This window comes from Malaya genurostris, chromosome 2 (assembly GCF_030247185.1).
Source record: "Malaya genurostris strain Urasoe2022 chromosome 2, Malgen_1.1, whole genome shotgun sequence".
Lineage (NCBI taxonomy): Eukaryota > Metazoa > Arthropoda > Insecta > Diptera > Culicidae > Malaya > Malaya genurostris.
In genome coordinates, this window is record NC_080571.1 from 89,935,110 (window position 1) to 89,957,712 (window position 22,603).

General features: G+C 39.0%; 2 protein-coding genes across 3 annotated transcripts; one reads left to right on the forward strand and one right to left on the reverse strand.

Moving 5' to 3' along the window:
• Positions 1-5,921: 5,921 nt before the first annotated feature.
• LOC131428177 (serine-rich adhesin for platelets) lies at positions 5,922-20,583 on the forward strand. Of its 2 annotated transcripts, XR_009229349.1 has the most exons (5): positions 5,922-6,247; positions 6,679-7,252; positions 7,323-9,273; positions 9,345-9,998; positions 20,196-20,583. XR_009229349.1 is itself a non-coding variant. In XM_058591895.1 (4 exons), exons 2-4 carry the CDS (start codon positions 6,733-6,735, stop codon positions 9,805-9,807), a joined length of 2,934 nt encoding a protein of 977 aa, XP_058447878.1. In that variant the 5' UTR covers positions 5,922-6,247; positions 6,679-6,732; the 3' UTR covers positions 9,808-10,186. The 2 variants fall into 2 exon arrangements, 1 of the variants encoding a protein (XP_058447878.1); XM_058591895.1 differs by lacking the exon at positions 20,196-20,583 and having other exon boundaries at positions 9,345-10,186.
• LOC131428178 (ribokinase-like) lies at positions 20,577-21,995 on the reverse strand. Its single transcript, XM_058591896.1, has 4 exons — positions 21,677-21,995; positions 21,072-21,617; positions 20,857-21,010; positions 20,577-20,785 (listed from the first exon to the last, which is right to left on the reverse strand). Exons 1-4 carry the CDS (start codon positions 21,730-21,732, stop codon positions 20,579-20,581), a joined length of 963 nt encoding a protein of 320 aa, XP_058447879.1. The 5' UTR covers positions 21,733-21,995; the 3' UTR covers positions 20,577-20,578.
• Between the last annotated feature and the right edge of the window lie 608 nt (positions 21,996-22,603).

The window sequence follows — 22,603 nt, forward strand, 5'->3', positions numbered from 1 at the left end:
TTTTCTTGTATTTTCAAAGAAAGCAAAATATTGACATTATATTCCTTTTGTGGAATTATCTTATATTCCTTTGGTTTGGTCTCAAGGTATTTTAGAGCCCGTATGAGTGTGGTCATTTTCAAACAAGACCGTATGAATCTTGGATGGCGTGAGTCTTATGAAATTTGTTCCTAAATTCTAAAAAAAAATCGATGATTTGCTATTAAAAAAGTCAATTCGGCTATACTACCTCCTGCATTTTACCTCTCAATCTATAAAAAAATTTTTGCGTGAAAAAGAATATTGAGAAGTAAGTCGGTGAGGAAGTACTTTCCAAAACGCGCCTTAGAAATCATGATTTGCAGTGTCCACTGTATCTTAGCTCGAAATTATCAGAAGTCAAAAAACCAGATAACATAGTTGTAGGAGATGCTTTTCTCGAATCTTTCCAAAGTAATAAAAACGAAAAGGAAACCGTTGGGAGTGGGTATTTTATATGTAAAAAATGCGGGTGGGTAATGTCAGAGACATAACTGGATGTCGTGAATACGAAAACAACTGACATGTTTCTTAACACTTCTGAATATCAATTAGTTGATCAATTGTATGAAATTGTATGTAGAATTTGAAACGATGCACCTAAACTAAAGTATAGATTAGTTACATTTAACATTCTGAAGCACAAACATTATGAAATAACCAGTAAAGTTCTTTATAATAAAATAATGGTGGCTCTGAAAAGAACCTTTTATGAAAGCGTTTGTGATGAAGAGTGATGAGTTGAATTCGAATTCCGATGGATGCCGCTGACTTCCGTCATCTAATTCCAGGCTGAACTGTTGTACGTGGGTGCGATACTAATATGGTTGGTGTAGGTGTAGCGTTTACAACCGATTATAATCTTCCAATAAAGAAAACATTAATTCGCTGGGTTGATCAATGATACAATAGGCCTAATTTATTGAACGAAACTATCAATACGCTATAGGGATTCGTTTCTAGCATTCAGGAGGGTCAAATTGCGTAATTCTCTACGACATTAAACTCTGGAACATTTTTCGCAAAAACAAAGAAGGCTTAACTTGATCTCGATTACTGTGAACTTCACACAGAGAAAAGTGCACAAATCTAACCAAGCTGTTCTAGATTTGCACTAAACTGAGGATATTTACCTTCGATTTGCGAACAACAAATCCTAATAGTTCTTTAGAAAACTTTTGAGCCATTAGAACGGCTGATTTTGTGTAATGTTCTCCACCGTTGTTTTTGTCGTGAATACGACTTACTTTACTATGGGGTGCCTTTTCAAAATTAGCCATATTGAAGAATGGGCAGAACTTAATCGTGAATATCTCGACTTGTATTAATGTTAGCAACATAATTCTTTCACCATTTCATCAAAAATATGATCAGGAATTTAGGATAATATTTTGAACAATGTGAGATAACCACAAAAAACTCAAAAATTAAGTTTTCTCAAAATTTGAAAATAGTGCGGAAAACTCTTTACTTTCGTTTGGGTTTTTCGCGCAAGGACGACGATTTTGAGGTAGTGAGGCACATATCTTCAACTGAATGCGTATAAAAGGGGAACCGTGGTGAAAATCGATCATTTCTTTTCGTGCGTTCGATGGTAGCAGACGTCGTGGGAGATAAACCTTCAACCAGCAGCGAGGGAGAGTGCACCTTCTGCGTGGTTAAAACCTCAAACGCTCAGGTTGCAACTCTCATTCGCTTGCTAGCCATCAAGGCGCAACTCTCATTTGCTTTTCGGTAGTCGTAACGAGAAGTTCAAATTTCAGATATTAGTTCCGCAATATAGGATTAGTATTCAGAGCCTGCGTGCTGAAACTAAATGCTGTAACTGTATTCCGGAACTAATTTCAGTTTCGAAATTGCAGTTCTAGAATTCAAACTGGATTCTGAGTCTGTTATTGGTTCTAAATTTAGTTCTTGAACTCAGACTTCTTCTATTCGGTTCTTTTTAGAACCATAATAATACTCCTAAAGAATTATGCGGAAATTTACTTTACTGTACTCTATACAACTCATTCTGGTAGTCATGGCGAAAAATCGTCTTCAAGTTTCAGAGCTTAGTTCCGGAATATGGGTTTAGAATTCAGAGTCTGCGTGCTGAACTAACTCAACTCGTCACTCTTCATCACGAACGCTTTCATAAAAAGTTCTTTTCAGAGCCACCTTTTTTTATTGTAAAGAACTATACTGCTTATTTCATAATATTTAATTGCGTTTCAGAATGTTGAATGTAACTAATCTGTTTCTAGTTCTAACTGTTCTAACTGTTCTTGAATTTCTAGTAATGAAATAGGGGAAAGTTGTACAATTCAAACAATCGATCAACTACTAATTCGAATACGGAAGCATAAATAAAGCGTGTCATATTCGTATTCACGACATCCAGTTATGTCTCTGACATTACACACGCGTACTTTTTTTATCAATGCAAATGACTTGCAACTGTGACGTAATCGCTCTTGTCGGAAACGAAACTAGCTTTGCAAACGACACAAAATACATCTGCTCGCAGTGGCGATAGAATCCAAACTGATTCCATTTTTGTTAGCAGCTTTCTTTTGGCGTGATTTCGTTTGTAGCTTTTTCACTAATGGGCGGTCCTAACGTCTATAAAAATAGCCGCATACAGAATTTTAATGTTGATTATTTCATATCGGATTTGCATACTTTATTGAAAGAAACTATCAATTCGCTGTAGGGATTCGTTTCTAGCATTCAGAAGGACCAAATTGAGGAACTCACTATATTCAACACTTTTCGGAACATTTTTCTCGAATGATTTGTTGTTCAGCAGCAGATTTATTATTCTCTTCCTCAGAACGCGTTCTGATTGGCTGGTGTTGTTTCACAGATCACTGAGCTATGAGCTTTAAAAATACGAGCAAGGCAAACGCGCCTCATGGATTATTCCCTTTGATACTCGTTTATACCAAACGTTTCAGAAAAGTTTAACTTTGAATTATTTCAGATTATGTCACACAACTGATAATTTTATCATAATGTTCCCGCTGATGTAATTGATATGGACATTTTTCATAACTCCAAGCAAATGGTTATTTCAGCCGTTAAGAAAATCAAGTCATTGTATGCTCCAGGTATCAGCGCCATGCCATCCGCTATTTTGAAAAAATGTTCGGACATTTTAGCAGTGCCACTAGCGCAATCATGTCGCTCCAGCAGCAATCATTTCCAACTGATTGGAAACGGTCTATAATGTTCCCGGTTTATAAAAAAGGTGACAAGTGTAACGTCGTTAATTACCGAGGAATCACGTCGCTGGGTGTTGAATCTAAGATCTTCGAATCAATCATCAATACTACTCTATTATCAGCTTGTCGCCATTATATTAGCAGTTGCCAACATGGATTCTTCCCTGGTCGGTCGGTTGAGACAAATCTCGTTTGTTTCACATCGTTTTGCACCGAGCAAATGTCCAACAAATTCCAGATAGACACGGTCTACACTGACCTTAAAGCTGCTTTTGACTCTGTGAATCACGAAATTTTGTTAACCAAGCTGGGCACACTAGGATTTACGACCAGATTTTGTCAATGGCTCCGAACATATCTCGTTAACCGTAAAGTTGTCGTACAAATTGGAAATACTGTGTCTGAACCATTTGCAAGTATCTCAGGAGTTCCTCAGGGAAGTACTCTAGGATCACTTCTTTTTTCGTTGTTTGTGAACGATGCTGTATTTGTCTTAAGACATGGTGGCAAATTAATTTTTGCTGACGATTTGAAAATATTTCTCGTTATTCGCAAAGAAGCTGATTGCCGTGAGTTGCAACATCTGGTTAATATGTTTTACGAATGGTGTGTAAGAAACAAAATGGATCTCTGTGTTTCTAAATGTTCCGTCATAAGCTATCATCGTACGAGAAGCATGTTTAATTTTAATTACACCGTCGCTGGCACTCAACTGCAATGCGTTGATCACGTCAAAGATCTAGGTGTTATTCTGGATGAAAAACTAACGTACACCCGCCATCTTTCAGCAACGATTGACAAAGCAAACCGTTTACTTGGATTCATATTTAAAATCTCGAGTGAATTTCGTGACCCACTTTGTTTAAAATCGCTATATTGCTCATTGGTTCGTTCACAGCTGGAATTTGCGAATGTTGTTTGGTGTCCATACCACGCTTTATGGATTCAAAGGATAGGAGCTGTGCAACGTAAATTCGTGCGTTATGCTTTACGGGAACTACCATGGAGTAACCCGTTGAGCCTTCCACCGTATGAAGATCGTTGTCAACTATTGGGGATTAAAGCTTTAGCTGATCGTCGACGTGCTTCACAAGCCACTTTTGTATCTAAGCTATTACTGGCTGAATATGATGTTCCGGATCTTCTATCACAGATTAATCTGTATGCTCCAGCACGTGTTCTTCGGCCTCGATCATTACTGCACACTGATCTGCGGAATACCAACTATGCTAACAACAGCCCGATTTTGGCAATGACTCGCCGTTTCAACGAATTCAGCTATGTGTTTGACTTCAATATGACCTCTTTACAGTTTCATCATCGGTTGCTATAGTATAAGTTTAATTATTACCATTTTTAATTAGTTTTATTAGTTTATAGTCTAGTTCATTAAGACTTGTTGTCAGATGAGCATTGTCCTAATAATAATAAATAAATAATAAGATTGTGATCATATTTCCGGCCTGTAGCACAAATTATGTTGATTCGTTAGATACAACAATAGATATTCACGATCAAAAACTTTTCACTCTCTCAGAGGGTAAATTTTGAAAAGGCACCCGATAGTAAAGTAAATCGTATTCACGACAAAATATGGCCCTTATTACCGGTACACTTGAGAGAAATAATCAATTACTTGGATGACCTTAATGTTATTATGAAAATCGCGTCACTAACATTTCGTTGGAAAAATGATATTTTTTCACTACAGTGATCACTTAAATTTGCGTGATACTGGGAATAGGTAAAATCATGTGAAGTGATATGTGGGTGGGGAACTCTGAATTATTTTTGTATTTTTTATCAATTTGTTGTACTATATACATATAGCAAATATTAGCGGCGAAGCTATACACAGCGAAGACAACGGCATGATACAGGTAATTGAGCATAACACAGCGAGAATAAGGTGCCTTTGTACTTACTGTCTTATGCCATAAAACCTGATGCCATACGGCTATTCTGCCAAACGAATTTATGCCGAATGACGTTTCTGTCTATTGATCGTATGTCACATGACCGTCAGCGAAATGGAGTATAACCCCACATACACACACATGTGAACATTAGTTCAGTTTGTCGAGCTGAATCGATTCGTATATGAGAGCGAATTCTATCCTTTTTTATATTTTTAAAAACGTTAAAAAAACCTTGTCATCTTCCTCAATAACAGTCAAACTATTGCTCATATTAAGATGAAAAATTACCAAATATGTTAACGCTACCGGTGAGGCTATGTGTGTTATCAAAGAACGCGTACCAAGAATAGAAAACCTTTTTTGGGACAACTCAGTACGTTTAAAAAAAATACCTGGTGAAGTCGAATTTGAAGAGTCGCATTTTTTTAAACGCCATTGCACTAAACTGTTGCACGAAAACTATCAGATTTAATAAAAATAACATATGATTTCGAAAAATATGAAAAACTAAATTTGTTGACATTAAAGCGAATTGTCAACGCCGGCTTAGGTCTCTGCAAAATTCTGAAAAGTTGAATTTTGATACAGCGGTACCAATGCAGTACCGCTGGTTTTCCAGTGCTTTGACAGTCGTCTAGACATTTTTCTCTCCATCACCGTACGGGAGCGCCAGTGGCATTAGTTGCCGCCTCGACTGAGGCCGCCATCTTAAAATTTTAAATCGTTTTAAGACGTGAACAGTTTCGTTAGCAGGCATCGACACTGGAACCGTGTGCCAAAGTGTTTGTGAGTTATATGACGTATGGGTTACAGTTTCCTTTGGAAAATTTATTCGTGACGTCAGAGTGAAGCCAGTACAGTACCGATTCGATGCTTCCCGTTGACTTTACCTGCTGCTCGCTTCGGTCTAATCGTTCAGAAAAGGGACTAATCAGACTCGGCATCAGCTTGAGTATACGGCTGTGTGTTGTGCTGCAGTGTCAACTTGGGACGCGTTAGCTTGTGTGAATTTTATAATTTCTGATACTGATGCAATTTGTCGGATAATCGTTAAAGTGGAAGCGTCGCTAAAGTACAGTTGGAGTGTGTAAAAAGTGAAGAAAGGTAAATTTGAATGATCTATCAGTGGTAGAAATAGTGATTTCTTAATTTCCGAACGAAAACCCAGAAACGTTTACCAAGCGCTTGGCAAGTGATGCGATTGATGCGACAACGGTGGTAGCAGTGGTAATGGTTTCGAGCGCGGGAATATATGCCTGCTTTACGAAACAATAACATTAGCAAACAATTGAACTCTGTAACAAACTAAATAAAAACAATAATCTAGAATTTGCGTTTCGTCGTCTGTTGTGCTGGAGTTTGGCTTGGTTTTCCGAGTGTTACTGAAAAGTGCAGAAAGTGTTACGGTGAACATTTTTACAATGCTGTGAGCATTTGCTTTCTCCAAGTGACGTTTTATTTTCGTTTGTCAAGCTTGATGTCAATGAGATTTATGTGTTGAGAAATAGTGAATAAATATATTGTTTCACTTTTAGCTAATTCCCGGGAGTTTTGTTGAAATACTGCATCCTAAAAACTGAATCGAAATCATGCCCCGGCTGAAGAAAAAGGGTGAACCTTCGCCGTCAGCCGAATCAGTGCAAACACTGACGGCTGGCCGTTCCAGGCGTACAATAAAACCCAATCGTAAATATCTTAACGACAGTGTTGTGTTGGCGACCGCTTCCAAAAATTCATCCCGTTCGAGCAGTCCGGATAGTGATAACAGTGAGGATGAGTACCAACAGCAACGGGAGGAGTTGGAAGAGACCATGCCAAAATCGGCCGCCGGACGAAAGTCATTGGTTATGGGGAAAAAATCAGCCAGCTCCGTTACTGGTCCAAGCAGCGGTACACCGACAAGCAAGGGTAGACCCCGCGGAAGACCACCGAAGCATGGAGTGGTGAAAAGTTCATCGAAAACGGAACCGATCAAAAATTTGCGAAAAGAAGTTTTGAAGAAAATGGACTTGACAACGCTGAACATGAGCAAGGCACGGGTGGTACTGACTCCGATGAACAAGCAGGAAATTAAACGAAAGTTGGATTTAGATCAGTCGCTGGAAAAGGGTAAGTTCGAATTGTTAGAATGTTTTGTTTCATAATGTGATAATAACCCGCCATATTTGTGTTTCGGTAGGTAAACAGCAAAACAAAGCAAAAGAATTGGAGAAAGAGAGGGCTTCCGTCACCAAGCCAAGCGATGAAAGGGAAAAATTGAAATTGGATGGTCGTGGTGCTGCCCGAAAGAAACAAGATAACAGTCCTGTTTTACAGCCAAAATCCTCGGAACCACCAAGCAAAGTAATAAATCCGGTCGCTTTGAAAAAACGACAGGTTGAAAAATTGATTCTGGACAATCGTGGACGTCGACAGGAGCCAGAACATTCTAGCGACGAGAGTGATGACGAAGTTCAGATTGTAGGAATTGGTCGCGAAACGGCACCTTTCCTGGGTAGAAAATCAATTAGAAAGAGTCCTCTTGTAACCAAACCAATTTTCCCGGCTGGTTTGAAATCCGGCCGACCGAGCGTCCCGAGTAAAGCAACTCCACCTTCATCCGGTGGAAGTGGAATACCACAGAAAAGAAAACTGAATGAAACTGACGAGGAAAAGCAGAATGACAAATCTGTCAAAATCGTTCAGAAGAAGCGACCCTTGAAGGCAGCCAAACTATCCATCACTCTTGATTCGGATGACGATAACGATGAGGAGGATACTACGGACGAACCTATTCGAAGATCCATGCGATCCAGTTTACCCTCGGAAAAGGGTTCGACAAGTTCAACGCCTCAGAATACATCGGCAGGCTCTTTGAGAGCTAAGGAATCACCGGCATCAGCTGGTGGAAAAGTGAACCGGAGTATCGAAGGAATCAAAACGAATTTGAGCCGAACTTTGAGTATGCCAGCATTAGACCGGAACAAAGCTATCGCTTCGAAATTAGGACAGGCGATCGCTGCTAGGACGATCAACCTTTCGAAACCGGCTGCTCAGTCTACTCCAAAGCTCACATTCAGTGGAACTCTGGCGGAGAAAAAGAGCAAATCAGAAATGAATCTCGTTGATCCGATTCGGTCGGGCGGAAAGGGACTGAAGGACGCTGATCGGAACAAAGTGAAAAGTGCCACCATCAGGATCGTTGATATCGGGGATATAATGAAGAAGAAATCTGCCAGCAGCACGGACATTCACAAAGGTGACATCGACGAAAAGAATGCTTCATTTAATGACTATTCGGATGACAGCGAAGACTCCGTTGATTCCGAGGAAAACTCGTCAGATAAGCCAAAGACCAACGACCAGCTGGTGGCGTCAATTCTGGAACGCAAGCGGCCAATGAACTTGGATCATTTGCGAGCGAACAAAATTATCAAACGTGGACGACCTCCCGGCAGTGCAAAGCAAGCACTGTTGAATAAATCTACTCCCAAGGTCATTCGTAAACCGTACGTCAATCTAACGGATGATGATGAGATTGATTTCGAAGATATGCTGCAGACCAACATTGTCACGGCTAATACCGTTCAGAAAGGAGCTACTCCTAATGTTACTACCAATCGTCGGAGGCAATCGCAATCATCGGTAGATGATGAAAATTCTGCCAAAACAACCGCATCTCGAACGGTGCCATCGAGGAAATCTGTGAGCGCTTCCAACAATAATAACAACGTGTACAAAGCAAACAACAACGGTCGGTTCGGTTCTCAGAGTTCGCTCAACCGATCGGGCTCGATAAGCCCGCAAAAGAATCCACCGCGAATTCTCAACTCCACGATGAAACTGGGTGACGCTCGACCGTTCGCTAAGCTGGTTTCGAACAGTGGCAACAAGCACTATTCGATCGATTTGACCGATCCCGATAACAACGTGAAACTGATTGCATCCCACGATTCGCCGCCGCATTCACCGGCCAGGCGTTCACCGAATAAGATAGTTCCCCGACCGATCGTAGCCTCGACTGGACTGCGTAACGCCTCCAACGCGCTGAACAAACCAGTCGGAGGTGCCGTGCAACGGTCGATCTCCTCGCTGACAAGTTCCGCCGGCAGTAGTCCCAAGATGAAGAAGATCACCTGCTACGAAACTTGGTATGTTTCAAACATACCCTGCAAACAAAAATATATTAATTCTCTTTCGATTCGGTTCTATCCCATAACAGGTACGTCATCAACATCCCGAACAACGAGAACAAACCGGAACGACCGTCATTTGCCATGTCGATGATTGGGCTGGGTAATGTGGCTGCCCAGGTCCACCTACCTTCGTCCGAGTGGTCCCACAAGATCATTCTGACTAAGCGGAAAGTAACCCCAGTGGAGGGCGACGAAGTATTCAACGGCGATGTCGAAGACCGCGCCATCAGCGAAGATGAAAAGCGAAACTACGAACCCTGCAATATCATGTTCCGACGAAAAACGGCCATCCCGGGCAAGTTCAATCTGCAGTACGACAGGGCGGTCATCTTCAAGAACGATACCTTCTTCATCAACGTGGACGGCAAAAACTGCCAGCTCGTTGGGGCACCTTCAAAGCTGAACGGTACCGACGACATCGAAACGTTGCTTTCGCTGGTGGATTTTGTCAATCTGAAGAACACTTGCGTAGAGCTCTCGACGGCTTAAGTCGAACGGTGATGCTGACGACGTGCACGCTCCTGGTCATCAACGGCCTCCGTCTCTCCTGTAAATAGCTTTTCCCAGCAAGCAGAATAACCCCTCATCGACAGTACAGAGCCGTACGTAGACAGCGGATAAACCGAACTGATTTATCGTGACTAGTTATGGTTTGTGCTCGAAAGAGTATCTATTGAGAGGTAAATATTGTTCGAGTATTTTAGTTGTTTTGTTTTGGGACCTTAACTTTCCATTCGGTTTTTGCTCGGTTGGAGCAATGGTAAAACACTGGCACTGTGCTCGTTATTTATTAGCATACATTACTATTACTAAGTGATATCGTTTATCAAACTGACCTTTTATCCGAGAATAAAGTTTAGGTATAATATCTGGTGCATTGTTGTTCTTCATAAACAACGATTCGCTTTTTGTCGTGAATACGACTTACTTTACTATGGGGCGCCTTTTCAAAATTAGCCATATGGAAGAATGGGCAGAACTTAATCGCGAATATCTCGACTTGTATTAATGGTAGCAACATAATTCTTTCACCATTTCATCAAAAATATGATCAGGAATTCAGGATAATATTTTGAACAGTGTGCGATAACCACAAACAACTCAAAAATTAAGTTTTCTTAAAATTTGAAAACAACGCGGAAAACTTTTTACTTTCGCTTGGGTTTTTCGCGCAAGGACGACGATTTTGAGATAGTCAGGCACATATCTTCAACTGAATGCGTATAAAAGGGGAACCGTGGTCGAAAATCGATCATTTCTTCTTGTGCGTTCGATGGAAGCAGACGTCGTGGGAGTGGAATCATCAACCAGCAGCGAGAGAGAATGCACCTTCTGCGTGGTTAATAAAAACCTCAAACGCTCAGGTCGCATCTCTCATTCGCTTGCTGGCCATCGAGGCGCGAGGACCAGCCAGCAGCAGCAGCGGGAGTTCAACTTTCCACCAGCAGCGAGAGAGAATGCACCTTCTGCGTGGTTAATAAAAACCTCAAACGCTCAGGTCGCATCTCTCATTCGCTTGCTGGCCATCGAGGCGCGAGGACCAGCCAGCAGCAGCAGCGGGAGTTAAACTTTCCACCAGCAGCGAGAGAGAATGCACCTTCTGCGTGGTTAATAAAAACCTCAAACGCTCAGGTCGCATCTCTCATTCGCTTGCTGGCCATCGAGGCGAGAGGACCAGCCAGCAGCAGCAGCGGGAGTTAAACTTTCCACCAGCAGCGAGAGAGAATGCACCTTCTGCGTGGTTAATAAAAACCTCAAACGCTCAGGTCGCATCTCTCATTCGCTTGCTGGCCATCGAGGCGAGAGGACCAGCCAGCAGCAGCAGCGGGAGTTAAACTATTAACCAGCAGCGAGAGAGAATGCACCTTCTGCGTGGTTAAAAACCTCAAACGCTCAGGTCGCATCTCTCATTCGCTTGCTCGCCATCAAGGCGAGAACCAGCAGCGACTGAAACTGGATTCTGAGTCTGTTATTGGATCTAAATTTAGGTCTTGAACTCAGGGTCCAGTTCTCTATTCCAGACTTCTATTCGGTTCTTCTTAAAACCATAATAATACTCCTAAAGAATTATGCGGAATTTACTTTACTGTACCTCTATACAACCCATTTTTGTCGTGAATACGACTTACTTTACTATGGGGTGCCTTTTCAAAATTTACCCTCTGAGAGAGTGATAAGTTTCTGATCGTGAATATCTATCGTTGTATCTAATGAATCAACATAATACTTGCGACATGCCGACATGGAAATATGATCACAATTTTATGATAAAATTTTCAGTTTTGAGACATAGTCTCAAATAATTCAAAATTAAACTTTTCTGAAATGTTTGGTATAAACGAGTATCAAAGAGGATAATTCATAAGGCGCGTTTGCCTTTCTCGTATTTTTAAAGCTCATAGCTCAGTGATCTGTGAAAGGATTTATATAATCTAACTACCAATAGAATCGAAATTTTTCAATTTAAACGTGTATAGCAAAAGCAATGAAGTATTTCAATAGTACACTATTGAAAAACCTGTCTCATTTGCTCCATGTCAACACCAGCCAATCAGAACGCGTTCTAAGGAAGAGAACAAAATATCTGCTGCTGTACAACAAATCGTCCGGGAAAAATGTTCCGAAAAGTGGTGAATATCACAGTGAGTTCCTCAATTTGGTCCTTGTGAATGCTAGAAACGAATGCCTACAGCATATTGATAGTTTCTTTCAATAAATTATGCAAATCCGAAATGAAATAATCGACAATAAAATTCTGTATGCGGCTATTTTTATAGCCGTTAGGACCGCCCATTAGTGAAAAAGCTACAAACGAAATCACATAAAAGGAAATCTCTTAACAAAAATTCAATCAGTTTGGATTCAATCGCCACTGCGAGCAGATGTGTTTTGTGTCGTCTGCACAGCTAGTTTCGCTTTCGACAAGAGCGATTACGTCACAGCTGTCAGTCATTAGCATTGGGAAAAAAACAACGGTGGAGAGCATTGTACAATATCAGCCGTTCTAATGGCTCTAAAAGTTTTCTAAAGAACTATTAGGATTTGTTGTTCGAAAATCGTAGGGAAATATCCTCAGTTTACGGCAAATCAAGAACAGTTTGCTTAGATTTGTGCACTTTTCGCTGTGTGAAATTCACAGTAATCGAGATCAAGTGAAGCGTTCTTTGTTTTTGCGAAAAATGTGAAAAAGGGGAATGCGTACATAATTCATACAATTGATATTCGGAAGTGTTAAGGAACATGTCAGTTGTTTTCGTATTACGACATCCAGTTATGTCTCTGACATTACCCACCCGCCTTTTTTTCTTATCAAAAGCCCGATATTGCCAGCTGTCTCCGTGTGTGCCCATTCCAGTATCCTGTTGCTTTATCACAACGAATTTTTGCCACTCTTTGTCGAAAATGATATGCAAGTATTATAGCGTTGGAAAAACTGTTTTAATGCGAATGTTGTAAAATATAATGCATTCATGTTCACAATAGTCGATGCGATCTCGTAGATGGAATCCCAATCTACGAAATTAAGCACAATATACTTGAATTTGAATGCTTAAAACCCGAGTAATAAGCATTATTCCTTTTATAATTTTCGCAAGTCTCATACGAAATGTCATTTTCACATGGGAGGAAGAGGCTTTAGCAAACTACTACACGAATATTAAAGACGCTGACGATATCGATGTGATTGACGAATTCGTGTACTTGGGTTCTCTGGTGACTGTCCACAATGATATTAGCAGAAATATACGGAGGCGTATTTTAGCAGGCAATCGTGCGTACGTACGTAAATTATCTACAAAACATTCTAAACGACCTGGACTATGTTGGTAGAGGATCAATGCTGCGGATCATCAATGGCGTAGTACAGTTGGAAGACGGAACGTGGAGACGGCGTATGAACCACAAATTGCAACAGATGTTAGGAGCACCCCCATCGTACGGAAGGCTGCGATGGGCTGCCAAACTGAATTATCGGTAGCGACACCTGCCAATGAAAAATGCAATCAATAAAAGGAGGGTTACAAATAAATAATAGCAATAAAAGTAAACACGGAGTAGAAGAAAATCGATTTCAAAGTGATTACTACTACTTTTTAGCCAATATTTTTTTTAAACAGAAACCAGTGTAATGTTGGTTTCTCGACAAGAGTGTTTAGAAATCGAGTACCATTTATTTTGGATACTTTATTGGTATTCCCGAAAATAGGGAATTTGAAGAATGGTATTGAACCAAGTATAATGTTTTCAGACGGACGTAATCTATACCGATCTTTCCCTCGCCTTCGATAAAATTAACCATGACATCACAATAGCAAAATTGGATCGACTTGGTTTTGGTACAAACGTCGTTCGATGAATACAATCATATCTCAGGAATCGTCATCTTGTGGTTAAAATTGACGATTGTGTTTCGGACGATTTTTTTTGCAACACCTGGAATTCCGCAGGGGAGCCATCTCGGCCCTTTGATCTTCTTGCTTTACTTTAACGACGGTAATTTTTCTCTGGAAGGACCGCGCATATCTTTTGCAGATGACCTCAAGATCTACCGTGTTATTTGCAACTCAGAGAACGTTTCTTCAACGACAAATGACAATCTTTTCGGATTAAGGCAAATTGAATCACATGACCAAAAAAGGCAAAACAAGAAAAAAAGGCACTTGACATTCGAATACTTTATTGAGCGATTCATGATTGGTAGATCGACGTGCATAAAGGACCTCGGCGTTTTGCTTGACGAGCAGTTAACATTCAAGCAACACACCAACTACATTGTGGTTAAAGCTTCTCGTTGCCTTTGATTCATGAATGCGAACGGCTAAGTATTTTACGGATGTTTACTGCTTGAAATTCCTATTCTGTTCTTTCGTTCGCTCTACTCTGGAATAATAGAATCGAGTCGATTCAACGTAGATTCGTTTGAATCGCTCTTCGCCGTTTACGTTGGACCAATCCTCATCAATTACCGAGCTATGAAAGTCGCGTTCATAGCTAATCGGTCTAGACACACTGCAAGTAAGACGGGAGCTATCGCGTGTTTTAACGATAGCCGATGTTTTGAACGACTGCCCCACTTTGCTCCGTGAAGTCAACATTAATGTTCGTCCTCGAGCTCTCCGCAGCAACGCTTTTCTTCGACTTCCTTTACGCCGCACTAACTACGAGATAAACGGTGCGATTGATTATACCAATTAGCTCTCTCCGGACAGTACCAGCCTAGATGCCGTGTGGAATCCGGCGGAAAAAAATGAACCAAGAATAGATCCACTGGGTTCCTGCTTCCATGTCGTAAAAGGCGACAATTGCAGGAGTTTCTTTTTCCTTTCAGTTATCAGATATTTTCAATGTTTCACTTCTGATTACTCTATTTTACTAAATTATCTCTTCATTCAACCTATCAATTTCCGTCTAGCTTCGAAGAAAAATTTTATTTGGAATGTTTTCTTCTTCCATGTTATTGATTGTCTTTCAGGATTATAAATTGAATGATAAAAATCAACTTTTGCCAACTCCGTTGACATTACAAAGTTAATAACATAGATAACATATATCGGTATATTGGATACATAATAAAAACACATGATATCAATATTTTTCTCGGTAGCCGGCTGCCCAGATCAACCAATATAACCAATTAATAATTTTAATAAATAATAATGAAGTGGAACAACTGTTTAGAATATGTCAATGCAATGAATCAACTATTTTATCTAAATCCTATTCACTCGTTTATTTTGTATCACGTAATTTCATTTGTAAAGAGCTGTGAAATTTCGAAAACGAGCTGTGAATCAAGACTTGCCGGGACTTCAATATAGGATGTTGTTGAAACGTTAACTTGGGAGGTCAGTGAGTTTAGTGGTGCATCCGAGCATCTTGAAACCGGAACATACTGAGTCGCGCGCAAATAATGCCAATACTGATATTTTTACTAACAAATATCCTTCTCCCGTGACACTTGTGGAGTGCGCAGTAGTATATACAGCCTCTAGTAACAACAAGTGTTGGACTAACATCCCTCTCCATTCCTTAGACGATCTACGTTCGGGACTTGCCGGCGCCGGTACTGATTGATGAATTCTGGGATTACCAGAAGATGTACATTGAAGGATGATTTACCAGTCCCAGGTCAGATCATCTAGAAATTCCCTGTACAATTTCAGCTAATCCCGATCAGTAACGGAGTAGCAACCAGGGGTGGTCGCTCAAGCTCAAGCTCTTTTCACTGGACTACAAGTAAGAAACTCGCTGCGTGACAACGTAGAGTTGCCAAAGTACAGATGAAAATCATTTCTTTCTCGCGAAATACTCAAATTTTCTCCGCACTAACACGATACAACGTGTTCACTCGTTGAGAGTTTCACCGGAAGTGCCCGTTTTTATCAGAAATCGTTTAAAAGTTGATTTTCCTACCGATTTAACAGCTCTTGCTAAAAGTATTATCTCTAAACAAGCAGCGCCTCTATATTTCATTTTAGCATCATTGTACCAATAAACTCACTCAAAATTCTGGGTTAATTTTTCAAAAGGGCGTATAAGCAAGTGACGGTTTCTCTTTGTTTACTTTCTCTTCTATTAATTACCAAGCGGTTTCCACGTTTATCACTCAACTCTGCATGAAATGATAACCGAAACTTTCGACTTTCAAACAGAATAGTGATATCAAAGAAAATCTTTTCAATCACATCACAATAATCGAAAGAGAGAGTGATTAAAGAGAAACTGTCACTTGCTTATACGCCCTAATGAAAAATCAACCGAGAATTTTCCTACTGATTTGACAGCTTCTGTTTTACAAATTTGCCATTTTTTTTAGCTGTTTGAAATACTATCTGCAAAAATACTCGGAAATCGGTAAAAAGTCCGCAGGTGAAAAAATAACACACATGCTAACAAGGAATTAATCACAATTGAGTAGGATTCTACTCATCCAGAGAAAGAGTAAATTGAGTAATGTCGTACTCATTCTCTGCGTAATTATTTTCGAGCGTGTATATTTGGTTTGCTTATGTTTTACTCTAAGACAAGACGAGACAGCTGGCTTCTTACTCTTATTTTGTTTGCTTTCCATGGGCCCTGCTGAATTATTATTGATAGTTGACTGTATGTGACTGGCGACATTGGCAGTGCAGCCAATTTCTGCATGCATGTTAGTTACATTCAATTATTCAAATAATCACCCCGATTCTGCAATCCGACGGATTTGTGATACGAACGAATCTACACTTTCGTTCGAGTTCGAATTTTGCATTCTTTATTTCGTTCGACTTGTATGATTCAATCGACTCTCGTTCGAGAACACTTGAAATTTCGAACACTAACCATCGAAGCTGTCAACACTACTTACACGTTCTATATTATTTATATTATTCCTTTCTTAGTAAACGAAACTGTCACACTTGTATAAACAAATTAGAACGATTCTAAACCGAACAGAAGTGATACGTACGCAAGTCGATCGAGTAATGTTCGAAAATTTTACAACTTGAACGAATGATATTCGAGTTCGTACCCAACTCGAACGGAATGCAGAAAGGAAATTGCAAATTCGAACGGAATATTTCGAATCGATCGACGTACAGAATATGCTATCCAACATTTGAGGATTTTATAAATATTTGTTTAGAGTACCTACAACAATCGCAAAAAAAAACTTTATAACCGAGAGCAATAAAAGCATCTATAACTTATTGGTTTCTTGTAGTATGTTGACTGTTGAGGCTGATTTGCATGCTGTATTGAATATTTCAGAATACGAAAACAATTATTGCATTGTTGAATTTAGTTTATTTTGAGTTTAAATTTCCTTTAGACATTTTCACTAATCTTGCTGCAAACACTGCGAAATTCGATGAAAATAACCCTGTGGTAACGAAAACAGTACAAAACCAAAAACCATAACGCGAGCTGTCTTGTCTTGTCTTAGGTTTTACTTTTCCAAACCAAACATGTATGTTTCAAACCGCAATGTGATTGTTTGAAACCAAATATGCATTCGAACAAGTGTTTTATTTTTTTGAAATACAGTTTGTTTGCTTCAAACATATGTTGGTTGTTTTAAAACATAGGTTTAATCAAATGAGACAAGTCAACAGACGATTCTCCTACCCAGTGCGTGAGTGGAATGTAGGGATAGATCGATAAGACTGGTGTGTGTGATAAACAGATGAGATGCTCGGATAGAAGATGCCGGCCGTGAGACGGCTAGGTTCAGAACTCGTTCAAGGTTCGCTGTACCAACTCGGTTCCGTTGTAGAACTGTGTCTAGCTCAAAGATATGTTAAATGCGGTTGTACGAAGAACTCAGGTTCGAGTCCTGTCTCTGGGTGTATCTTTTTCCAAAAAATTATCTTTTCTGTAAGTTTTGATTCATTTACTTTCTCAATATATTTTTCCACTCAATAATTGCAAAAGCAGAAATTAGAATTTTGTTTTGTCACTATCACGACGAAATTTTGCGGCCAGGCATCGGGATCCATTTGCGACGTGGTATTGTTTCTTTACCACTGGGTTGTTCTGATCATTTATATCTTTTGGACAGATATTTGATTATCAACACTGAAATACATTTATATTATAATTTAAAACCAATTCGAACTGATATTTCAGGAAGTCATAGCGTCGCGGAACTTTTTTTTGTCAGACTGAGAGTTGTATGATCTGACGTGAGGTTATTTATAAGGCATTGGAATTCCATGTCAATTTATGAAGACAACATTTTCATACTAGATAGATATAGAATTGAAATGCATTTGTTGATAAAAAAATTCTCTGAAATTTAGAAGCTGTGTGAGCGCGGTAGTGGAAAACGAAGATATGAAGAATGAATGCTAATTGAAACTCTAATTCTGTAATCATAATATCACAGAGAAAGACATCCAAGTAGAGATTTAAATTTGTTTAAGAAATTTAACGTTTGCTTTAAAAAGCAATCACCAAGTAGCAATTCTCCTGTAGAGGCACTTCGAGCAACCCAGGAATCCCTTATGAGCTCTTGCGTTGGAGTTTTCATATAATGATAATTCATGCATGCAAAGTCGTGCGCAACGGTGATTTTTAACGGATCTTTACTTGTATGCTTTACACAGCTTTTTTGAAAAAAAAAATACTAGCTTGGATGTCTGTTCCCTGTGATAATATGTTGGAATAACATCTTTCAATATCATTTCAATTTTTTTATAGCCCAATTCAGATTTTCGATGAAAATATTTGGCATCTCTGCTTGCCATAAAATATCACACACTCTAATCCTAATTTGATAGTTTGGGATTAGATTTCGTACACTCAACTAAACGTGCTACTACAGTTGGAAAAATGGTGCTAAAAAGGCAATTTGCTTTCAGATACCTCGTTCTTAAGCAGTCGTCGTCATCGTCATCGAAAGAGATTCGTAATTATCCGAAATAATAAATTGATGTACTTACTTCCTAACTCGGTTCAGTGTTTCAGTTACTCAAGCACAATCTGGAATGTGGCCATTTTATCACAACACCTTGTATTTTGGGTGTATGTTAGTCTCTGTATAGGTCGTACAAGAGAATTTTTCTGTTGGTTCTCACCAACTAATTTTATACTTGGTAATGGGACATAAATGAGGCGAACATACGCTTTATTCTACGTATGCTCAATGTAACAGTACTTGGCAAATTCATCAATAAACAAAACTTTTACACACGAGGCTGATTGGATTCAGTTTAAGCCAAATTAATAATTACTATCGCATTCATCGCACCACTTCGTGAAATTCAGTTGATTATCCGATTAAAAGAAATTTTTTAAAAATTATTTTTGGTCACCCACGTAACTTCCTTATTTTATTCGAGTACTACGTTCACAAGATGACAATTAAAATTTCGTGGTTTCATCATCAGCAGTGGCGCCATTAAAATAAAGTGCTTGACTTGAATACTTGGGAAACGTTTATTTTCTTTAATTTTTCAGCGTCACTTCATGCAACGTAAGTGCGGATCACTAAGGTTTCTCACTTTCTGAGGAATATAATATCAGCTGAAAGTTTTTATATAAAGCCTGTCATGATTTTTGTGTTTTCTTCTCGGTAGGTTTCTTTAAATAAGTTGATTTGTTTTGTCTAAGTGTTGATAAATTTGTTTTCAATTTTATTCATTTCGGTTCGAAATTTCACCGAATACGGAATTAGGACTTTTTGGGTCATATTTACATCTGTGAATGTAGTATTTTCTTCTGAGTGTGTAAGTTTAAGACTGACGAGGGGTGTATCATTCATGAATATTACTGAATTCGAAACTCATTTTTATTAAAATATGTATAAAACATGTTAACAATATATCAAACCAGGGCACTAGGCGAATAAATGCTTGTGTTTCTAAAAAAAATCTCTCTTGGTAGCAAGCATAATGCAGTAAAAATACTCCCAATATACTATGGCAAATGAATGTTTTTTTTATTATTTTGAAATATTAATCGATTGGACGTCGATAGAATTTACTTGTATTTCCTAAGCTTCATATTTGGTTATGTGGGTGGTTTGTTTGTTTGGAATGATTGAATTTACGTTGTCGGATCCCATCATGACCGACACTTTTGATATGTTAGATGAATTTTTCCGTACCCCTCGCTACTCGCACATTATAAAGGTATCCCCTCGTTTGGTCGAGACAACCTACTTGGAGGGTATAAACTACCTACCTACCCTGAATAAATGGTGCAGAAACTCGCGTGAGGCGGTATAATTACTTGTCGGCATTTCAGTTCGAATCCTTGGGTTCAATGCAAGAGGGTGTTTCGGAATGAATCGATTACGAAGTTTCCGAAATACGACTAGTCAATCATTTCGAAAAGAGATGATTTTTTGTTGTTGTTTATCAATTTGTAACATATTTTCTTTCTTTTTACAGGATACTGCATTCACTGAGCACGAGAATTTTCAATCGCACGGACCATTTCAAAACTGTTACATTTTGAAAATAAATGTAAACCTATGCTTATACTTTTTTTTGTAACCAATGTTATGTAAATTTTGAAGTTTCAAAAATGATAACAGCCGCTAAAACTTATTTTGTAAATACGGTGTGTTTAAGCCCTGACAACTTTTTCTTCACATTTGATTAGCACTACACAAAGCTGTTAATGTTTTTGCATACTAAAATCTAGAGTAGTAGATTGTAAGCTTCAAAGGTTATATGCAGCAAATTACTACAGATAAAATTGTAACGTCAAATAAAAATTTATTCATTTCAAAATGCAAACATGTGGTGTGAAATAAATATCGCTATTGCGTTCAAATATATTCCCATTCACTTTGGTATAATGACACATCCCTAGGAAGACCCGTTTCTTGGAATCGGGGAAAACTGGTCTGGGTCCCAGGTTTCTGTACTGACATCGCCGCCACTTTGTTTGCCGCTGCAATACACTGTAGCAATTCAGCAGACGGATTACCAGCAATAAAATGTGCCAGAGCTCCAATGAATGCATCTCCGGCACCCTGCAAAAAAAGTTTTTCGATGTTTCAGAATGCGTACGCCTGAAAACTCCCATGTATCTCAATATAATTACCGTTGTATCCACAACACGCTCTACTTGACAAGGTTTCACGTGAATTATTTTTGCTTCGGATTTCGTTGCGAAAATCGCACCCTTCTCCCCTAGTGTGATTATGACAGTTCCACAACCCATATTTTGTAGTTTCAGAAGAGCCGCTTTAGCTTGCCTAATAAATTCAACGGTGAAATAGAGTGCAAACAAAATAACGAAAGGATAGGATTTTTTACATTATTGTTTCAACCTGTAAATCGGTGATAAGAGCCGCTTCCGTTTCGTTCACGCAAAATATCGTAGCATACTTTAGGAGATCTTGTGGAATATTCTCCAGAGCCGGGGCGGCGTTCATGATGGATATACCAGAAAAGCTTTTCAATGCTTCAATAGTTGCTTCCAAAGGAGTTTCTAGCTGACAAATCAAAACTTTTGCAGTTCCTAGCAACTGAGAACTTGCCTGTACATCAACAGGTTTTAGGCAATTATTCGCACCGACCACAATCACGATCTGATTGTCGCCATTGTTGGCCACATTGATTTGAGCTATTCCAGTACTTTCCCCTTCAATCAGGTCAACACGATCAACGTTAACGCCTTCCTGACGGAGAGCATCTCGATAACTTTTACCCCACGGATCATTCCCTAGTTTCCCAATAATCGCTGTCCGGCTTCCCAAGCGTGCTGCTGCAATGCATTGGTTTGCACCTTTTCCACCGAAACCGGTTACGAACTTGGTGCCATGTAAAGTTTCACCGACTTTCGGAAGCCGCGGCACATAGCTATCGATATGGCAAAGGTAAATAAGGAAATCAATTTTAGGTAGCTGATCGAACTTTACCTAATAAAATCTACAATACACGAACCAAATATCACTACATCAAACTTTTCAGACATCGTTTCTAAAACATGCAATCGCAATTCGTGATTTCGAATGCTTAAAATATATCACTAACACAAAAGTTGTTGATAAATTTGTAATGTTTAGAGTGATACTGATGGCATGATTTCGTTATAAATAGCTCAAATAAACAGCGATAAGACTGGAGCAGACGTTCCGTGCCACACACATTTACGTGTTCGTCTTACAAATAAATTTGTTTTTAGTACATATAAGCTGGTTTATAGATATTTAGAAAAGAATCAGTATATTTCGTTCTGGTTTCGGGGCATTAAAGTCAAACAACCAATACATTAAGAAGCACACCGTTCATAATCGATCTAAATAATTAACGAATCATATTTATTTTCACTTTTCTTTTTATGAGAAGATAGCATTGAAGAACTATGCTTGTCATATTTTTTATTACAAATTGTTTTCGACAACGAAAGTTACACACAAAAAAAGTAGAGCTGTATTACGAATGCTTACAGAAAAAGTTCAGAGTTTTCATTACAGACCGTGACGAAAATTAACTCCAATCGTTCGACATTGAAATTTGAAATGCCATACGACAAAATGGAAAGTGAATCATGTCGTTCCGAAACGACGAGGGTGGTGATTTTGGTATATTAGACAGATAAATGGATTTTGCCTGTAATTGTAATTGTTGACTTTTGAATTTGTTGATTTGACGTAGGATTAGGCCCTTTTTATTTATGGGCGCACTTTGTCAATACGGAAACATCTATTAAAAATAACTTGCAAAAGCCTGACTACTAGGATAACGGAGGTATTTTTGGCACTCTGAAATATTTCGTTCCGACGTACATATTTATGGATATAATCAACATGAAGTACTTCGTATCCCAAAGTGTTGAAGATTAC

Excerpts from the sequence above, each read along its gene's own strand:
- LOC131428177 (XM_058591895.1), top strand. The coding sequence starts at position 6,733 with ATGCCCCGGCTGAAGAAAAAGGGTGAACCTTCGCCGTCAGCCGAATCA. Across the intron at positions 7,253-7,322 it reads AGATCAGTCGCTGGAAAAGG|GTAAACAGCAAAACAAAGCA; the intron begins GTAAGTTCGAAT and ends GTGTTTCGGTAG. Across the intron at positions 9,274-9,344 it reads ATCACCTGCTACGAAACTTG|GTACGTCATCAACATCCCGA; the intron begins GTATGTTTCAAA and ends ATCCCATAACAG.
- LOC131428178 (XM_058591896.1), bottom strand. The coding sequence starts at position 21,732 with ATGTCTGAAAAGTTTGATGTAGTGATATTTGGTTCGTGTATTGTAGAT. Across the intron at positions 21,011-21,071 it reads TTACAGGTTGAAACAATAAT|GCAAGCTAAAGCGGCTCTTC; the intron begins GTAAAAAATCCT and ends TGAATTTATTAG. Across the intron at positions 20,786-20,856 it reads AGCGTGTTGTGGATACAACG|GGTGCCGGAGATGCATTCAT; the intron begins GTAATTATATTG and ends CTTTTTTTGCAG.